The sequence below is a fragment of the Otolemur garnettii genome, unplaced genomic scaffold, assembly GCF_000181295.1.
Source record: "Otolemur garnettii isolate 467f Iridium unplaced genomic scaffold, OtoGar3 scaffold00069, whole genome shotgun sequence".
In the NCBI taxonomy this organism is placed as follows: domain Eukaryota; kingdom Metazoa; phylum Chordata; class Mammalia; order Primates; family Galagidae; genus Otolemur; species Otolemur garnettii.
The window spans coordinates 6,821,305-6,839,958 of record NW_003852464.1 but is presented as its reverse complement, the minus strand read 5'-3'; the positions used below and the strand labels follow the sequence as shown (position 1 = coordinate 6,839,958).

Sequence of the window (18,654 nt, the reverse complement as noted above, 5' to 3'; positions counted from 1 at the left end):
AAAAACCTAGCTGGGCATTGTGGTGGGCACCTGTAGTCCCAGCACCTTGGGAGGCTGAGGCAATAGGATCACTTGAGCCCAAGAGTTTGAGGGTTTTGTGAGCTATGACACCTCAGTACTCTACCAAGGGTGACAAAGTGAGATTCTGCCTCAAAAAAAAAAAAAGAAAGAAAGAAAAAAAAGAAAAGAAAAAGAAAAATACCTTTCTAGAGAATATAGTTTGATGCTTTCTAGCCCCTAGTAAGCATGGTTATAATGAAGGAGTTTGAGGAGCAGAAGCCAGTCCACACTCTCCACACCTCCAGGATCAAGCTGCTTGCTCACTCCCAAGGCTACTGCCAGCTGTGACACCTCTGGCCATAAGCCTGTACATTTGTAAAGTCTCCCTCTTCTGCCATGTGGTCATTGCCTTCCCTCACTATTCTGAAGCTCAGAGGGATTGTGTAATTTGCACAGATTTAGGCTAGAGGAAGGGGTGGAGCCAGGCTTGAATGCACCACCAGAATTCAATGCCACCCTCCTCCCCTCCAGCACTCTAAGTCAAAGGCCTCTAAGTCAAACGCTCCCTCACTGTTTCAGTGTCAGCAAACCCCAGGCGCCAGCCTGTTCGCAGCCTCCTGACAAGTCTCCTGCAGCTTTTCTCTTGTTCCTGCTTTTATGGGGAGTTGTAACTGTTTCAGCGGTTGGTTTTAGTGCTGGGAGGAAGCTTTTCTACCTCCCTCTCCTCCCTCTAGGGAGAGAATTGCTTTACTCATCCCAGAGAAAGTCTTTAATGACCTTTTCCTACATCCAAAACTACTTTTATTTCATCTCTTTCCATCAGAAACAGAGAAGATGAAGGCAAGACCGTGCTTTCTGAATTCTCTGAGTCTCAGCATAATGTAATTACTACACTTTTTTTCTTTTTCTAATCACAGGAAACTTCTCACAGCAACCTAGTTCCTGACTCCCCACTTCCTTCTATTCTCCACTTCCAACTGCTCTTTGAAGCTTGGCTTTGGTTGGGGAGGTTTTTTGCTTTGAATTGCTTAAGAGGCCTCATTAATGAGGTTGAGGACAGCCAGATTCTGCCATGCCTCTTTAGAGCCTTGCCACTTTCCCTACCCTAAATGTTAGAAAGCTCACGTGGACGGAATGGGAAAGCAGTGTGGTCATTATTTGTTCAGTAGCATCTGCCATTGGACAACCTCTCCTCCTGAGTGTAAAATACTTTCATGGTATGAAGTCACCAATTCACCCCTGGTCCCTCTTCTCTCTCCTTTCTCCACATCTGGGTTCATTCAGCAACGTGCAAATGATAAGCAAGTCTTTAGATCTGTTTTTTTCATTTATTTATTCAGAAATGTCTGTGAATCTCTTGCTGTGTGCCAGGCATGATGCTAAGTGCTCAGTAGAGTAGGTGAATAAATAGTTAGACTTCCCGTCTTCCAGAAGCTTCCAATCCAGACGTTACACAAGCCATCAACTCAAAAAAGAATTCAGAGTGAACATCTATGGCATTTCCTCCAAACTAGATTCCTGCTTAGATGAAGTAGTCAGGAAAGGCTTCTCAGGGGAGGTGATATTTACACTGATAGAAAATACAAGGCAGCCACACAAAATGAGGAGGGGAAGAACATTTAGGGAAGCAGGCCCCCTGAGGCTGGGAAAGAAAATTTTGGTGTGTTTCAGGGTCTACCTGGAGGCCAGCAGTGTGCGAGTCCCCTGGGCAGAGAAAGGATGATACTTGACTTTGGTGAGGCCAGAAAAGGCAGGGCCTTTGGTGTAGGTCAAAGTAAAGAATTAGGTGTGATGGGAAACCATTCACAGGTTCCAAGCAGGGAAGGGGTGTGATGTATATTCTTAGAGAATTCTCATGGCTGAGTGGGGACTAGACTGGGATGAGGGGATGGTGAGCGAAGTGGAGGCAGAGAGGCTATCCTTGCCTGAAGGGAGCTGATAGATGCCTGGACTAGGTGACATAGGTGGAGAGGAGCAGGTGGGGGGAGGCGTGACACGATTTGCTGACAGATGTGGTGTGAGTGGTAGTGAGGCAGAGGAGGCATGATGCTTTGTTTTCTCAGATATTGTCAGAATTCAGCATCAACGAGTCCTGGCATCATTATGGCGGGGATGCTTTTCTGCTCATGGGTGTCCATGGGCTTTATGACTTAATAATATACCTCTTGGCAACCTATCTTTTCTCACCCTCTGGCTATATTCTTATTATTCCATCTACAAGCCAATGGATAGAATTCTGAGGTTGCATATTTACCTACCTAAAGCCTGGACTATGAAATGCCTCTTGTATCTGTCCATGTTGGGGAGGAGTTAAGAGCACAGTATCCAGATACGGATGGCCATCTTCTCTTCCTGTCTCCATGGTCTTCCCTGTGTGTGTGCTGTGTCCTAACCTCCTCTTCTCGTAAGGGCTCTTGTCACGTCACATTAGGAACTCACCCTTAAGGTTTCATTTTACCTTAATTTTCTCTTTAAAGGCACTAGCTCTAAGTACGGTCACATTCGGAGGTACTGAGGGTTAGGACTTCAACATAGGTATTTAGGGGGACATAATTCAGCTGTTACAGTCTCATTTTTTGTTTGTTTGTTTATTTTGAGACATAATCTCATTCTGTTACCCAACCTAGAGTGCCATGGCACTGGTCTAGCTCACAGTGATGTCAAACTTTTGGACTCAAGTGATCCTCCTGCTGCAGCCTCCCAAGTAGCTGAGACTATAGGCACCTGCCACAATGCCTGACTAATTTCTCTATTTTTAGTATAGACAGGGGTCTTGCTCTTGCTCAGGCTGGTCTTGACTCCTGAGCTCAAGAGATCCTTCTGCCTCAGCCTCCCAGAGTGCTAGGATTATAGGCATGAACCACCACACTGGCCTCGTGTTTTTTGATAGTTAGACTGGGTTATTTTTCTTAAGATGGTATAGTTTTTTATCTTCACTTATTCATTGGAAACAAAATACTACAGATGTGAAGGAGCCTTCTCATAGCAATGTGTTGGGGGGCAGTATGTGACGTCCACGTGACTTATCACTTCTTGATCACTTGATCTCTTACTTAAGGAAGTGTTGTACACATTTCTCCACTGTAAGGTTTCCCCTTTCACCTTTTGTTTGAATCTCCTCCTATTTACTTTATTGGTGTGGGACAGATTCCTGCTTAGGCTTATGGGGGTGGCAGAGGCCCAACACTTGGCATTGGACAGGTGAGATGGATAGACGTTTAGTAATCACATATACAGCCTGAAGAAGGATGACAGTGCAGGACATCCAGGGCCCCGTGGTGGTTCCCATCAGGAATGGAGTGAACAACTAGGGTCTGTAAGAGGCAGGCTTTGCAGTGTCAAGGGGTGGGGAGCTGCTGGCCCTCATGCCAAGAAGCAATTGGCTTGTTTAAGTAATTCTGCAGGCTGACAGGGAACTGATTCCTGCTACTCAGGGATAAGCAAGAACTGTGTCTGGTCCTGTTGGCTAGGGGACCTTGTTCGCTGGAGCAGAGAGGGAGGAAAACCTGGGTTTAGGCCCCTTGAAACCCTTCTGATTTTCACCAGATGTGAAAGCAAGCTATAATATTGAACCCTAACTTTTAAACCTACAGCCTCTCTCAGTCCATTCAGGATACTCTAACAAAATACCTTAAAGTGGGCAATTCATAAAAAAACAGAAACTGATTATTCTCAGTCTGGGAGGTTGGGAAGTCCAAGATCGAGGTACCAGCATATTTCATGTCTGGTGAGGGCCGTTTATCAGAGATGGCACCTTCTTGTGCTATCAGCACATAGGAAAGGGACAAGAAAGCTTCCTTCAGTCTCTTTTCCAATTCATGATTAAGGTCCCTTAAGTCTCTTCTCCTTTATAATTAAGTCATAAGCAAAGCCCTCATAACTTACCTCCTAAAGATGCCACCTCTTAATGCTATTGCATTGGGGGGAACATATGCATTTAGGGGAACACCAACATTCAGATCACAGCACACACCTGTCTTTAGTCCATTTCTTGGGAGCATATTTGCTGCATTTGTAAAAGATGTGTCCCAGCATACAGAATTCACCCTGTTTGGAATGTTCTAGGCATAGCATTGAGACTAAGAATTATATATGTGTGTATTATATATATGTATGTTGTGTTTTTTTTTTTTTGGACTGTCCTAAATTGTTTATTAGGTTATGAATTTTACAAACATCACTTATATTAGCTGTAACAGTGGAGCTGGAGTGTACTGCGTCTTCTCCAAGCTGCACGGCGGGAACCACCAATAGTGCGGTGGAACTTACAGCCCTTTCCAAGGCCACGGCTCTTCCAGCCTGCAGATGTCAGCCCACGCATCTCCCTGTGCTTGTGGACTGGTTTGGTGACCCACTGGGTGTCAGGCTTTCTTCTGATAGCTTTATGGACTGGATCAATGAGGATAACCTCAAAAATTTTGTATGTTGAATCTTCACCAACCCAGTAAGAATTCAGGACTCTTAGAGCCCCACGGTGGTGTCCAGCTTGCTCCTCAGCAACAGACTGAAGGCTTCCAGCAAACTTGAGCTGGTTAACACCATGATGCACAGGCTTGCCGTAGGTTGCACCCTTAGGAACTGGGTGTTTGCGGCCACCACGGCGCACGCGAGTCCTGTATATAACATAACCTTGTTTAGCCTTGTATCCCAGTCTGCGCGCTTTATCCGGCCAGGTGGGGCAGGGAGCCTTGCGGAGCGCAGAGAGCTGGCGGTACTGCCAGCAGCGGACCCTCAGAAGAAAGCGCATCACATCAGACCGCTTCTTCCTCCACAGCTCCTGGATGTACTTGTATGCACCCATCGTGGCTCACCTGATGGCTGCCGCCAGATGGAAAGGAAAGGGCCTGTCTCCTCTGTGTCGTTTTTCTTTTAAAGACAGAATCTCACTCTGTTGCCCCGGGTAGAGTGCCATGGCATCATTATAGGTCACAGCAACCTCAAACTCTTGGGCTCAAGAGATCCTCTTGCCTCAGTTTTTCTATTTTTAGTGGAGACGGAGTCTAGCTCTTGCTCAGGCTGGTCTGCAACTCCTGAGCTCAGGGGATGATCCACCCACCTCTGCCTCCCAGGGTGCTAGGATATAGGCCTGAACCACCATGCCCAGCCAGCTTTTGTTCCCTTTATGTCATAAATACATGAAGACCACCCTAATGAGAACAAACAGAGGCTGTTTATTCAGAACTTGCCATCATAAGGGAGTCGACCACTACCCCTTATATTTGGCAGAGACTCAGGGGCAGGGAGGGGAACAGGAAACCTGTATAATGGAAGAAGTGGAAGGTGTCAGGCATGCCCCAGTTGGACGCTGCTGGCATGGGGAATCTGGAGGCAGGTTAGCTAGAAACAGGGTGCTCTAGTGACTGGTTTTGGGGATATTTTTGGCTTTCTTTAGTTGGTCTTGAGTTGGAAGAGGAAGCAAAATAAAGGGAAGCTGGTGGTAATTGGCTAAGTCCTGTTTTGGGGTGAATTTGCTGCAGGACTGTAGTTTGGCATCTGGGGATGGTTGCTGCAGAGGAAATAGGTCAGAGTTCTATTGTCCTGCGGCCTGGCTATGGCCCATTTATATACGTAGCCCCTCAGTACCCTCTTCCATCACCCTCTTACTTGCAAGAGGGTGACCGACTGAGGGAAGGCTAGAGCTCCAGGCCGTCACCTCTAGGGGATTATTCAGTTACCTCCATAGTCAGTTTGATTCTGACTTGGTTGTTGGGTTATCCTCATGGTGATATCTGTGCGAGAAGAACTTAAGACTCCAGATAGAATAGAAAAGACCAGCATCATGACAGTTATGACAAACACAAGAACACGTAATAGTGCTTTTAAGAGTCTTCCAAGCTGCGAACCTAATTGCCCAATTGGGTCCACGAAAATCAATCTTGAAGGCCATGGCGATCAATTTAAAGCCATGTCGGTTTTTTTTTCTTAAGATGATGTACAGCCTTTTTTGTCTTCACTTTTTCACTGGTCCAAGTACACCGTTAATGCCACAGTCTTTGTCTTCCATGAGGCCAGAGATTGCTAGTGATAAAGTTGTGAGTAACTCTGTAGTGCAGATGGTGGATGGGAGATCACCCTGTTTGGAGTGTTCTAGGCACAGCATTGAGACTAAGAATTATATATGTGTGTGGGGTGGAGGGGCAGGGCTGTGTAGAAAGATAGATTTAAATAGGATTGAGTGAGCATGATGGCTCATGCCTATAGTCCCAGCATAGGGCTTCTAGTTACCAGTAAGATGTTTTAGCAAGGACACAGATTCCTCTGTGACTGGTCAACAAGAAATCTAGAGCAATGCGACTGTCCATGACCACTCCTGCCAATGAACTGTGGCTTATCTGTATTTCCTTGAGTGCAGAAGCAGTGTCATTGGTAACTCTCGTGTTGGTGATGAGTTCCTTACAGTCTTTTCTATATTTACATGATTCTCACCGTTAGGAACACTGCATAAACAGTGAATCATTAATTTCCCCGGGTCGAGTGCCTGAACAATCAAATTTTGAAGTTCATGTATGAATCAGGATTTCTGGTCTTGGTGACCTATACAATGAAAATCTCTGTATACAGGCAAGTCTTGGAATACCATTCCTATAGTGCGTGAAATGTTGGCCTGAGACAAACGGAACCAGGAATCCTGGCCCCAGCAGTAGTATTAGTATCTGACAGGGCACATGAAGATGGAGGAAACAAGACTTGCTCGTGACACAGGGTTGGAACCAGGGCCTTACGTTAGTCAAGATACATACTTGGAGCTCAGCCTATTTCAGATGATAAGTATTTTGCCCATCACCCTAGTAAGGTTATTGAATTCAAATTTAGAAATACCCAGGGTCTGATTAATAGATGATAGTAGTGGTTGTTTTTCAGGGAAATAGGGACACAGGTTGATTGGTTTAAGACCATTCATCTGTGTAATTGCACATGGAAACATCAGTGTCTGTAATTCTCCATGGTCTTGTGTAATGAGATTGGAATTGCTCAGAGATTTTTATCATGGGGGTCTGGTGATGAATGGTACATCCAGCAGTCAGATTGAAGGAAGTTGTTACTGTTTGGGAAAACCTAACAACGGCATTAAGGTAAGTATATTCTGACTTAACAATTGTACCAAGGAGATAATAGAAGGAAAAGAGGCCATCACAGGAGGACACATACAGGGTTCTGTCAAAAAGGAGAAGAGGAATGATTACAAGTAAGCAGATGAAAAAACAAAACAGGAATTAGAGATCTTGTCCAACGTTTTGGGAGAAAGGTGCCCACTATTTCACATCACCAGCTTGTTCTGAAGGCCTTGAGTTCCGAGGGTCACCTGTCAATTTTCCAAGAGTGCTTGCTCCTAGAGAATCTTTGAAAACCCTCAGTTTGAAGAACCTTTTTGTGTCAGCCTTTCTATTGTACAGAACTTTGAATTACTTTTTTAGTTGTGAAACGAGAACCACAAGGATCACCTCCCTCGAGTTTTGCTGTTGTATTAATATTTGTTATTAACAGTGCCAGATAAAGTTCCTTTCGATGAGGTTCAAGAACAATTTCTCTCTGCTATTGCACCTGATACGTAGATGATGTTTCCTTGCAAAGATCATAAAGAAGCTGTTCAGGAAAATGTCATGGGATAATAGCATAAGGATCTTGGTGATAAAACCAGGTGTTGTACATGGGTCACTTGAAATATTTTCTCATCTCTGTGTGGAGTAGGACAGAATCTGAGGCAAAAAAAAATCTATGTTGATAGGGCTTCTAGTTACCATTTCATAGGGGGATAACCGATGTGTCCCCAAGGGAATAATAGAGCATGTGACCCCAACGGCTAGTCCAAGTGGGAGTATCTTTGGTCAAGGGAGTTCAAGGATTTCGGAAAGTTTTGCTGATTTAAATTTAAGGACGCCATTGGTTCTTTCAACCCTTCCAGAAGATCATGGATGGTAAGGACAGCATAGTTTTGAGTAAGGGGTAATGCCTTACAGGGTTCTTGTGTAATGGTTCCCAGAGAGTGTGTGCATTGGTCATTTGGTGTAAAAGTTGTTATGACACAGGTTGGAAATTAAAAATCAAGCAGTCTTTTGGAGAATGGAGGGGCTTAAGTGTTTTGGCAAAGGGAAACTACAACCTTCCCTGAAAGCACATGTACAATAAACACGTGCTTAAAAAAAAATCCATTTAAGGTGCTCAAAAGGCTGTGGACACTTTGGTTCCTGGCCATTTCCCCTCTTTACAGATTTTTCAGGGTTATATTTATGACAGGTGACACATGAGCCCCAAGTAACCTCAGCTATCTTTTTTTTTGAGACAGAGTTTTACTTTGTCGCCCTTGGTAGAGTGCTATGGCATCACAGCTCACAGCAACCTCCAGCTCTTGGGCTTAGGCGATTCTCTTGCCTCAGCCTCCTAAGTAGTTGGGACTACAGGCACTGGCCACAATGCCTGGACTATTTTTTGTTGCAGTTTGGCTGGGGCTGGGTTCGAACCTGCCACCCTCAGTATATGGGGCTGGTGCCCTACTCACTGAGCCACAGGTGCCACCCTGCCTCAGCTATCTTTTCAAAGTCTTCCAACTAATATTGATTTTTAAAAGTCACCCCTTTGTCTGTAGCCTGAGGAGTGGCTTTATGGAGAACTTTCGCTGACTTTCATTTGAAGACATTTGATGCCACCAAGCCATTATCTTGAGAGCTCCAGAGATTATCTGAGTAAAGGGTATAGTCAGATTTTTTTTTTCTATTCTTCTTGAAGTTAAGAGCTAAATGTTGATATTTTATAATGACCCCTTAGGGTACCTCCAGGGATTTATCCTTTGAGAGTGTAGATAGGATCCTCTATTGGTCAAGGATGCCTGTCTGTCACAATGATCAGTCAGAGCTTCATCTGTCACTGCCACATTCTCTCTTTTTTTTTTTTTTTTTTTGAGAAAGAGTCTCACTTTTTCCCCCTGGGGAGGGGGCCATGGCGTCACAGCTCACAGCACCCTCCAACTCTTGGGCTTAAGTGAGTCTCCTGCCTCAGCCTCCCAAGTAGCTGGGACTACAGGCGCCCGCCACAACGCCTGGCCATTTTTTGATTGCAGCCATCATTGTTGTTTGGCGGGCCCGGGCTGGGGATTCGAACCCGCCACCTTAAGTGTATGTGGCTGGTGCCTTAGCTGCTTGAGCCACAGGCGCCGAGCCGCCACATTCTCTTTTATTGCATGAGCCTTTTCTTTGTAATGGCCTCCACTCTAAGAAATAAAAATGCATCAGGTTCCTATACTTGTTGTCTATCATTGGTGGGAGTTTCTGGAGTGATAAGAACCCCCCCCCTTTTTTTTTCTCAAAGCATTTCTCTCAAAGTCATGTGCAACTCCAAAAGCAGACTTGCTTTCTGTCTGTCTGTTCCCTCTGTGGTCTTCGCCTAACTGACAAGGTCTAGGATGTGCAATGCATTCGCCATTTGTGCTGATTTTTACCCAGGTAGAAGACTACATTCTAAACAGAGCTTCACTTAGAGATAGCATACCCTGTTCCCGGGTTGATAACCTCCAGTTTCAGTTCTGAGGGGTCACCCATTAACAAATAGTATTAGGTCAAGGTTCCCAGTGGGAGTCTCCAGCAAGTAAGAAAGAGGTACAAAAGTGCCCTTGCTGAGCTAAGACGATTGTGAGGCTCCCCTTTTTCTGGCAGGGGCAGGAGAGTGGCAGGATTTAGGGGTTGCAACAGTGAATAGCAATGTGAGAAGAAGAAGCTAGCAGCATCATAAGAGTTAGCTGGCTGAAAGGGACGGTGAAATCAAGGGGGTGAGCCTAGAACTATTTCAGCAGAAGTATGGACAAGTGTTTTTTCTTGGTTTCTTTGTTTTGCTTTTTCTTAGCAGCAGCTATTGCCACAGATAAGGGTCATAAATCTTTGCAACCACATTAAGACTAAGGATATATAGTAAACTATAGGTTTTTTAAAATTTTAACGAATGTGATTATTTGTGAGACATACTGAAATGTTCAACGTTTGAAGTATCTGCAGAACTCAGCAAAGCAATATTTTCCAAATGCTCCATTGGCTATTTTACAACATTACAAAAAAAGATACATTCAAAGGGCAAGAGAGATCAGTGCAGTTTAATGCACCAGAGTAAAAAAGTTTATTTATATAGCTTCCGATTCCAAAAATTGCAACTAACGTTTATGACACTGCTGTTTGTCATGTTTTGATTTAATAATAAAGATTATACAAATGTATCCGAAAAAACCATTAAAATATTCTTCCTTTTTTTTGCTACACATCTGTGTGGGGTTGAATTTTCTTCCTATCCTCAACCAAAATAATATCACAGATAGATAGAATGCATGAGTAAATATGGAAATCCAATTGTCTTCTAAGAAGTCAACCATTAAAGACACTTTGTTGTTGTTGTAGAGACAGAGTGTTACTTTATCGCCCTCAGCAGAGTGCTGTAGCATCACAGCTCACAGCAACCTCCAACTCCTGGGCTTAGGCAATTCTCTTGCCTCAGCCTCCTGAGTAGCTGGGACTACAGGTGTCTGCCACAACACCTGGATTTTTTTTGTTACATTTGGCCTGGGCCGGGTTTGAACCCACCACCCTTAGTATATGGGGGCAGCACCCTACTCACTGAGCAACCCTACCCACTGAGCCACTGAGCACCCTACTCACTGAGCTAAAGACATTAAAAAAAAATAAACAATGCCAATCTTCTCACTAAATTCTTTTTTATTTTAGTAAACAGTTATTTTTTGATAAGTGTTACTTATCACATAATTGCTTTCTTAATATATTCATCATTACATATTTATAAAATGTCTGCTTTATAAGTCATAGGTTTTTGATGATTTCCATGAAGTTGATTTAAAACCTCAAGGGCTTATCCAGATTACTTGTATGTAAATCAACAAGAGGGATTTTTGTTGTTTGGGATACCCAGTGAAATGAGCTTGTTGAAGAACTTTCTTTGGGTTACAGATGGCCTGGTCCATGTTTGGGTTCCCAGAAGAAAAGACTTTTTCCTAAAGTCTTAGATATCTAACTCACAAAGAGATGCTACAATCTCAAAACAGTTATTCTGCAATTCCCAGTTAAAACTAGAAGTCCTTTGTGAGAGGTCTAGGGTAAATTTGGACAATATTTAGTCTAATGTGAGAATATTTTTCCCTCATAGATATACTATGTCCTGAATAAACTATTATGTTTGGGAAAAGTTGTAATTTGTAGAAATTTACGTCTCTTTTCTGCTAAGGCTGAGAGCAAGTAAATGGAACCCTTTTTATACACTTTCCTATTCTCTAAATAAAGTAGATCAGATCATCTACATATTGTATCTGAACTGAATCACAAGGGATATTCAGATCTTTTTTTTGTTTTTTTGAGACGGAGCCTCAAGCTATCCCCCTGGGTAGAGTGCCATGGCATCCAGCTCATAGCAACCTCCAACTCCTGGGCTCAAGCGAGTCTCCTGCCTCAGCCTCCCAAGTAGCTGGGACCACAGGCGCCCGCCACAACGCCTGGCCATTTTTTGGTTGCAGCCATCATTGTTGTTTGACGGGCCTGGGCTGGGGATTCGAACCCGCCACCTTAGGTGTATGTGGCTGGCGCCTTAGCCGCTTGAGCCACAGGCGCTGAGCCGATATTCAGATCTTTTAATAATTGTTGAAAGAACTAGACAAAGGAGATAGCTTCAGTAAACTCTAGGACTACAGGCCTGCACCACCACACCCAGCTAATTTTTTTTTTAATTTTTTTTGTACAGATGTGGTCTTGCTGTGTTGCCCAGGCTGGTCTTGATCTCCTGGTCTCAAGTCATCCTCCTGCCTTGGCCTCCTGAAATGCCAAAATTATAGGCGTGATCCACCACACAAGCAAGGCCTGTTTTTAATATTAATTTTTGAGTGGCAATATTTAAAAACTAGCTCACAAAATTACTGAAATTGAACAAATAGCTCTATATTCTGAGCAATTTTTTTTTTTTTTAAAGAACAAAACAAGTTTATTTGGATTTGGGGCTCTGTGTAGTTCTGTCTCTACTGCTTGACCTCCTAGGGCCATGGCTCCTGGATCTAGATGAGCTCTGGCTTCTGCTCCGGCTCCTGTGGCTCCTGTGGTTCCTGTGGCTCCTGTGGCTCCTGCGGCTCCTGCGGCTCTGGCTCTGGCTCCTGCTCCTCCTGCTGCCCCTGGCCGTGCTGTGGTCCCTTTTTCTTCCTCTATTTCCAGAACTGTGCCTTTCACAACTCTTCGATGTGTGTTTGTGAGATTTCTTCTCCCTGTGACTCCTCCTTTTCCTCTCAGATTCCCCATTTCTCTTATAGGAACGGTCTGGACTGGGACTTCTCCTCCTTAGCCTGCCATAGTATTCGTCATGGTGGCCTGTCCTCTCTCTCCTCTCCAAGTTCTTACCAAATGAAGAGCCAGTCCTATCTGGAGACAGGTAGATGTCTCTGTTAGCTTCCCAAAACTCATTATTGGGATTTCTGAACACATGAAGAAAGTTGCAGTGTTTTCCTCTTGGACACTGTTGTATTTCAAATAAACCACAAATCGCCATTTTCCACCGGGTCACTGGGCAGAATTCGCACTGAAGCTGTCGTCCTGCATACCATCGTCCATTAAACAGAGAAAAGGCAGTTTGGCATTCTTCTTCGGTCTGGTACTGAACATACACGTTACCCCTCAGGTGAGGCTCCCAGTTGCAGCTGACCTTGAACTGAATGACTTTCCCCACATTCTTAAACTCGGGGAGCACATCATCATAGAAATCTAGGAACTGCTGGTAGGTTTCCTCTTCACTGTACTCCAGGCTTGCATCAGGGTCATAGTCGTCTCTCCTGCACTGTTCCATTCCAAATGTTGTAAACATGCTTCTAATAAGAAGGGTGGGGCTTGATGTTGGAAAATTATGTTTACGTGAACACCTGTCTCCAAATCTGCAAGCTCCCGTTTTACTGTAGAATGGACAATTAGCTCGATCCTTCTCCATTATTCTTAAATCCACGGGTGGTTCTGGGTTTTGCCACGTAGCAGCACCATTTTCCAACTCATTTTCAGCCCCATCCAGCATCTTCTGCACGGCTTCCTCTCTTTCTCTCTTCTCCTGTAGTTTTTGCTGCTCCTCTTCTCTCTCTTTTCTCTGCTGTTCTTCCCATTCTTCCTTTAACTTTCTCTCTTGCTCTCCCCGACGTTTCCTAGCTGCCTCTTCCTTTTCCTTTTTTATTCTGAATTCTTCTTGTGCCTTCTGTTCCCTCAGCAACCACTCCTCATGCAATTTTTGCCTCTCTCTCTCCAACAATTTTTCTTCTAGTTGTTGTTCTTCACTAAAAGCATCTTCCTCCTCCTCCTGTGAGAGTCCTGAGTCTCTCAATCGAGCGAGTTCCTGCCGACGTTTCTTTCTTTTCTCCTTCTTCAGAGCAGCCCGGTACATTTTGTGACTAGGTTTCTGCGGGAAAACTACCTCCTCGGGCGCTGCCATCTTGACGCCGCAGCTCCGCCCCGCAGAACCTGTCCGAAAAGCTATTCAGAGCTTTGTTTTGGGTGCCTGAGAACGGATTACCGCAGCAAAAACCAAGCCCTGCCTTTAATTCACAGGTGTGTCTGTCAATACATAAGCAAATGTCTTATCATGGGGCGGGCGATAGAGTCACGGCTAAAAATTCTGTACTGCAAAAGACAAAAGGGGCGGGATACTGCTATTTCACAAAGGAGCGTCAGGCAGTATTAAATTGAAATTAAATGAAGGTAATCTGACACAGTTTAGCAAGGATGAGATGGCAGATCTCAACTATCCGATTGGATTTGAACACAGAGCAATTTAAGCAACTTTTTTCAGAGAAGCCCACGCATTTAGCCCTTACTCTCCTCCCGGGGGTCTGTACAAGCTCACAGTCTTTCCTTCTCGTCTGTCTCGGGAATATTAAGGTTTAGCAAACCAATCAGACCCAGTGAGGCGGGGCTAATTTTAGTCCCTCCTCCTGCTCGCGCCCAAAGACTCCTTTGCGCATGCTCAAATACTCTAACTTCCTGGCGTCCTAGTTACGAAGGTGCGCGCATGTGCAGGAGGGAGACACACTTGGTTTTTTTTTTTTGTCCCAAGGCCCTGCCGTACCGTCCAGGTTGCGAGTTGCATTGTGGTTGTGTGGTGTTTCTGGCGAGTGGAGATTGTTCTCTCGCATGTCGCCACAGTCTCTTCTGCCATGAACAGCGACAGCTTCGCGGCGTGCGAGCGGCTGGTGTCGCCGGCTTACGTGCGGCAGGGCTGTGAGGCCCGTCGCTCGCATGAGCACCTCATACGGCTGCTTCTGGAGAAGGTACCGAGGTGTCGGTCCCCTCCCCAGCCGCCGCGACCCCGGGGCTCCGGCTCCGCCCAGCGCTCCCGTTGGGGCTGGGTCCTGCCTCACTAGCTGCTCTGCTCTGGTTGACACTCGTCCCCCGAGGCTGTCGCAGCTTGGCTCGCACTAGCTGACTTCACTCCTTTCCTTCTCACCCTCGCCAAAGTCAGTGAACCCAAGGGGTGTTCTTAGCGGGTGTGTGGGGTCGGGTTTTGAGTCCAGTTTTTTCCAACTGCGGGATGCGGAAGTGAGTGAAAGTGCCAGTTTACAAAAAGTAAACATGTCTTCCCTTTTTTTTTTTTTGTGGAAAGGGCAAAGTTCGCACCTTCCATCTTTCACCACTCCCCAAGACTAAGGGAACGCCGGACGTTTATAAACCGCAACGTGCTAACTCGAACCAGAATGCTTTCCTGGAACTTCTCAGGTCTTGCCCCTGCCAGCATTCCTGAACTTTAATTTCTCTAAAGTGTGACAACCCCCTGTCATAACACCCTGGTTTGAAGAATCTTCCTTGAGGATATGGTGTCTTGGTTTTCAGTTACTTTAACTTAGTGAAATTTTAAAATCTGAGTAAATGTCGTATACATTTATCAGCACTTCTTGCAATCCAAGAATTGTAATCCAGCATAACACAAACGTGTTACCTATTTGAGGTTTCTTACTAGTACTGAATTTATGTCTGAATTTTAGAAAGGAACATGGCAAAATACACATTAAAAAGTTTTATAATTCATTGATATAGGCTTCTAGGGAAGGATGGTTTTCATAAGTATAATTATACGTTTTTTTTTCTTTTTTAAGGGCAAATGTCCAGAGGATGGTTGGGATGAAAGTACACTTGAACTCTTTTTACATGAACTTGCGATCATGGATAGCAACAATTTCTTGGGCAACTGTGGTGTGGGAGAAAGGGAAGGGAGAGTGGCATCTTCGTTAGTTGCTCGTCGTCATTACAGGTATTTTTTAAAATAGCATGTGAAAACATACCCCCCGCCAATTAAAAATAATGGCAGCAGTGTTCATTTTATTAAATTATAAAATATCTGTAAACCACTTCCCTACTCAAAGCTGTGCAAGCCAAATGCAAAAAGGAGGTGGAAGCAATGAATGGGAGCAGGTGCTTTTCAAAGACAGTTGCATGAAAGTTCTACTGAGTGGGGTTACCCTGCTACATTCTGGGTGGTTAACAGCACAAGCTGTATATTCTGTTAAGAATGTTTAATTGAATAAACCTATTTGATTGTAAGAGTTTAAAATATGTTAAGGTTGTTTATAGTTTTCCATATTTCTTTTCTAACATTCCTGGGTTTTTTAAAGAATGGTTTATAGTTAGAACTTTAAAACACTGTTCATCTGTGTCTCACCTGTATCTCATTTTTTAAGTACCTCTCTGTAGCAGAAAAGGTATTAGATTATTTTTCTGTTTCATTATTTCAGTGAGCTTTTCATTTTTTTTTTTTTTTTTTTGTAGAAACAGAGTCTCACTTTATTGCCCTCTATAGTGTCATGGCATCACACGCTCACAGCAACCTCTAACTCCTGGGCTTAGGCGATTCTCTTGCCTCAGCCTCCCGAGTAGCTGTGACTACAGGCGCCCATCACAACGCTCAGCTATTTTTTTTTGTTGCAGTTTGGCCCTGGCCGGGTTTGAACCCGCCACCCTCTCGGTATATGAGGCCAGTGCCCTATCCACTGAGCCACATGTGCCACCCTTCAGCAAGCTTTTCATCAGTTCTAGTAGCCATTTAATTGGTAGTTTCAGATATGATCATTTATTTTTTTTGTCCCCTAACCTTTCTGTGAAATACATGGTACCTGTAAACTTACTGTCTTCTGTGATTTTAAATCTTGATATAATTATCAAAATCATCATAGTTAAAACTAATGATAGTGAATATTACTTGGATGAAAATTTCATGGTTAACAAACAATGGGCTGGGCAGTGCTGGCGGCTCAGTGGGTTGGGCGCCAGCCCCATATACCCAGGGTGGCAGGTTCCAACCCAGCCCCAGCCAAACTGCAGCAACAACAACAAAAATAGCTGGGAGTTGTGGCGGGTGCCTGTAGTCCCAGCTACTTGGGAGGCTGAGGCAAGTGAATTGCCTAAGCTCAGGAGTTGGAGGTTGCTGTGAGCTATGACATCACAGTGCTTTACTGAGAGCGATCAAGTGAGACTCTGTCTCTAAAACAAACAAACAATGGGCTGATAAACACAGTTGATTATATATGTAAAAAATGCTTTGCATGTGAGATTTCAGTGGTAAGGAAGTACAACACTAGTATTCTGTGATAATCCCATTGTATGGAATATCTGATCTATATGACTGTAAATTATAAATTGCTCAAATTTCAAAAGGATTTTTTATTTTAAAGAGTATTCAGAGATATCTTTAAATAGTGTATACCATCATCTAATTTAAAGTGAGTGGGTACGCACACTTATTTTAAAGGAGCATACAGTTCTTTTAAAATTAAGGCACTATTTGAAACATTAGCTCATTCCCGTTGGAACTTTTTTTTTTTTTTTGAGACAGAGCCTCAAGCTGTCCCCCTGGGTAGAATGCCGTGGCATTACAGCTCACAGCAACCTCCAACTCCTGGGCTCAAGCGAGTCTCCTGCCTCCGCCTCCCAAGTAGCTGGGACCACAGGCGCCCGCCACAACGCCCGGCTATTTTTTGGTTGCAGCCATCTTTGTTGTTTGGCGGGTCCAGGCTGGGGATTCGAACCCGCCACCTTAGGTTGGAACTTAACCCACTACTCTACTTGGGGAAAAGCAAAGAAAAAAGAGAATCTAATTTTCTATTGTGTAAAAAACTGCCCCCAAACTTAGTAGCTTAAATTATTATTATACTGTTACAATGCACTCATAGTTCTGTGGGTTAACTGAGCTCAGCAGGTTGAGTGTTGCCTTGGATCTCTTGTGCAATTGCAGTAAGACTTTGGCAGAGAATTTAGTCATCTGAAGGTTCAAGTGGGCAGTGCATCCTAGATAACATTCACATGGCTGAGGGTTCAGATGGCCTCTCTCTGTGGCTTGGGCTCCTCCCAGTATGACAGCTGGATTGTAAGAGTGAGCACCCCAACATCAAGCCCTTTAAGATGACTGGTAGAAACTAAGACTTCTGTTGACCTCATGGGAAAGTTCCGGAGAATCATTTCTCCTAGATTCTTCTTGGCCAACCAGGGCACTAGGGCCAGCTCAGATTCAAGAGGAGAGGAATTAGACTCAGTCTCTTCATGTGGGCGTGAGGGCATAGGGATAAAAAGAATTGATCATGGCCGCCTTTGGAGATTAGCTACTACAGCTTAACTGATGAAATTGTTTCAATTTAAACAGGATATTTTCACATTATTAATACTTTATGAAATATGTCTACAACAGACAAATACTGTTTCTAGTGTTTTTTGGTTATTACGTTTGTATGTCTGTATGTTGGATTACTTAGAACACTGAATCTATTTGTATAGCTTCTGGCTCATTTTTTGTTTAGGTTCATTCATGGGATTGGACGATCAGGTGATATTTCTGCTGTGCAACCAAAAGCTGCGGGCTCTAGCCTTTTGAACAAAATTACCAATTCTTTGGTCCTGGACATCATAAAGTTGGCTGGTATGTACCATATTCATCATAATATTTTTGGCTGACTCGACATACACACCTTTGCCAAATTTCTTTTATTACTGCCTCTTTCCCAAAAGACTATAAATGGCTTTTGAAAAGACACAGGTATAAATGCCTTATAAAATAAGATAGAAAATCAGAGCTATAAGCCAGAGCATGAATTTGGCAGTGAGCTTCTGAGACTGAGTATAGAAAAAGAAGTGCTAGGGCTACAGCTCTTACTGTATAACAGAAGAAATAGATCATTTCTTTAAGAAAGGTCCTGGTGTTTCAATGGGATAACTAATTTCTATTTTACTTCTTATTTGTAGGTGTCCATACAGTGGCCAACTGCTTCGTAGTTCCTATGGCAACTGGTATGAGTCTAACCCTGTGTTTCTTAACCTTACGACACAAACGACCAAAGGCGAAGTATATTATATGGCCACGAATAGACCAGAAGTCCTGCTTTAAATCCATGATCACGGCAGGTAAAAGAAATGTCAAACACAGAGGGTGCCGAAAACTGTATACACATATTAAGAAAGGAATAAAACTGTGTTAAATGTGTAATACTCAAGTCATGCTTCGCCTCTGCCATTACAAGAGGTGCTCAGTGTGACTTGTATTGATGTTTTATTATCAGTGTATATTGAGCATGACAATATTAAGAAAGTTTTTTTCGGCTCGGCACCTATAGCTCAACCGGCTAAGGCGCCAGCCACGTACACCTAAGGTGGCGGGTTCGAATCCCCAGCC

General features: G+C 43.9%; 2 protein-coding genes and 1 pseudogene across 4 annotated transcripts in view; 1 reads left to right on the top strand and 2 right to left on the bottom strand.

The window, feature by feature from the left end:
- The window catches only part of LOC100941153 (60S ribosomal protein L15-like), a 4,874-nt gene extending 57 nt beyond the window's left edge, over positions 1–4,817 (bottom strand). Inside the window, exon 1 of the mRNA XM_023515337.1 lies at positions 4,438–4,817. Coding sequence (XP_023371105.1) covers positions 4,438–4,801 — 364 coding nt within the window. The 5' untranslated portion in view covers positions 4,802–4,817. The remainder of the gene's footprint in view (positions 1–4,437) is intronic.
- A 7,063-nt stretch (positions 4,818–11,880) lies between these two features.
- Positions 11,881–13,528, bottom strand: LOC100940839 (annotated as a pseudogene). The gene has a single exon (XR_001161449.2). The product of XR_001161449.2 is annotated as a U2 small nuclear ribonucleoprotein auxiliary factor 35 kDa subunit-related protein 2 pseudogene (transcript).
- Positions 13,529–13,970: 442 nt separating this feature from the next.
- The window catches only part of SEPSECS (Sep (O-phosphoserine) tRNA:Sec (selenocysteine) tRNA synthase), a 33,616-nt gene continuing 28,932 nt past the window's right edge, over positions 13,971–18,654 (top strand). The window contains exons 1-4 of one of the 2 annotated variants that reach the window (XM_003793505.2): positions 13,971–14,272; positions 15,095–15,249; positions 17,786–17,904; positions 18,228–18,386. In XM_003793505.2, the coding sequence (XP_003793553.1) occupies positions 14,159–14,272; positions 15,095–15,249; positions 17,786–17,904; positions 18,228–18,386 (547 nt within the window). In that variant the 5' untranslated portion in view covers positions 13,971–14,158. Of the gene's footprint in view, positions 14,273–14,654; positions 14,718–15,094; positions 15,250–17,785; positions 17,905–18,227; positions 18,387–18,654 lie in introns of those variants that run through there. The other variant, XM_023515336.1, reaches the window with a different exon arrangement.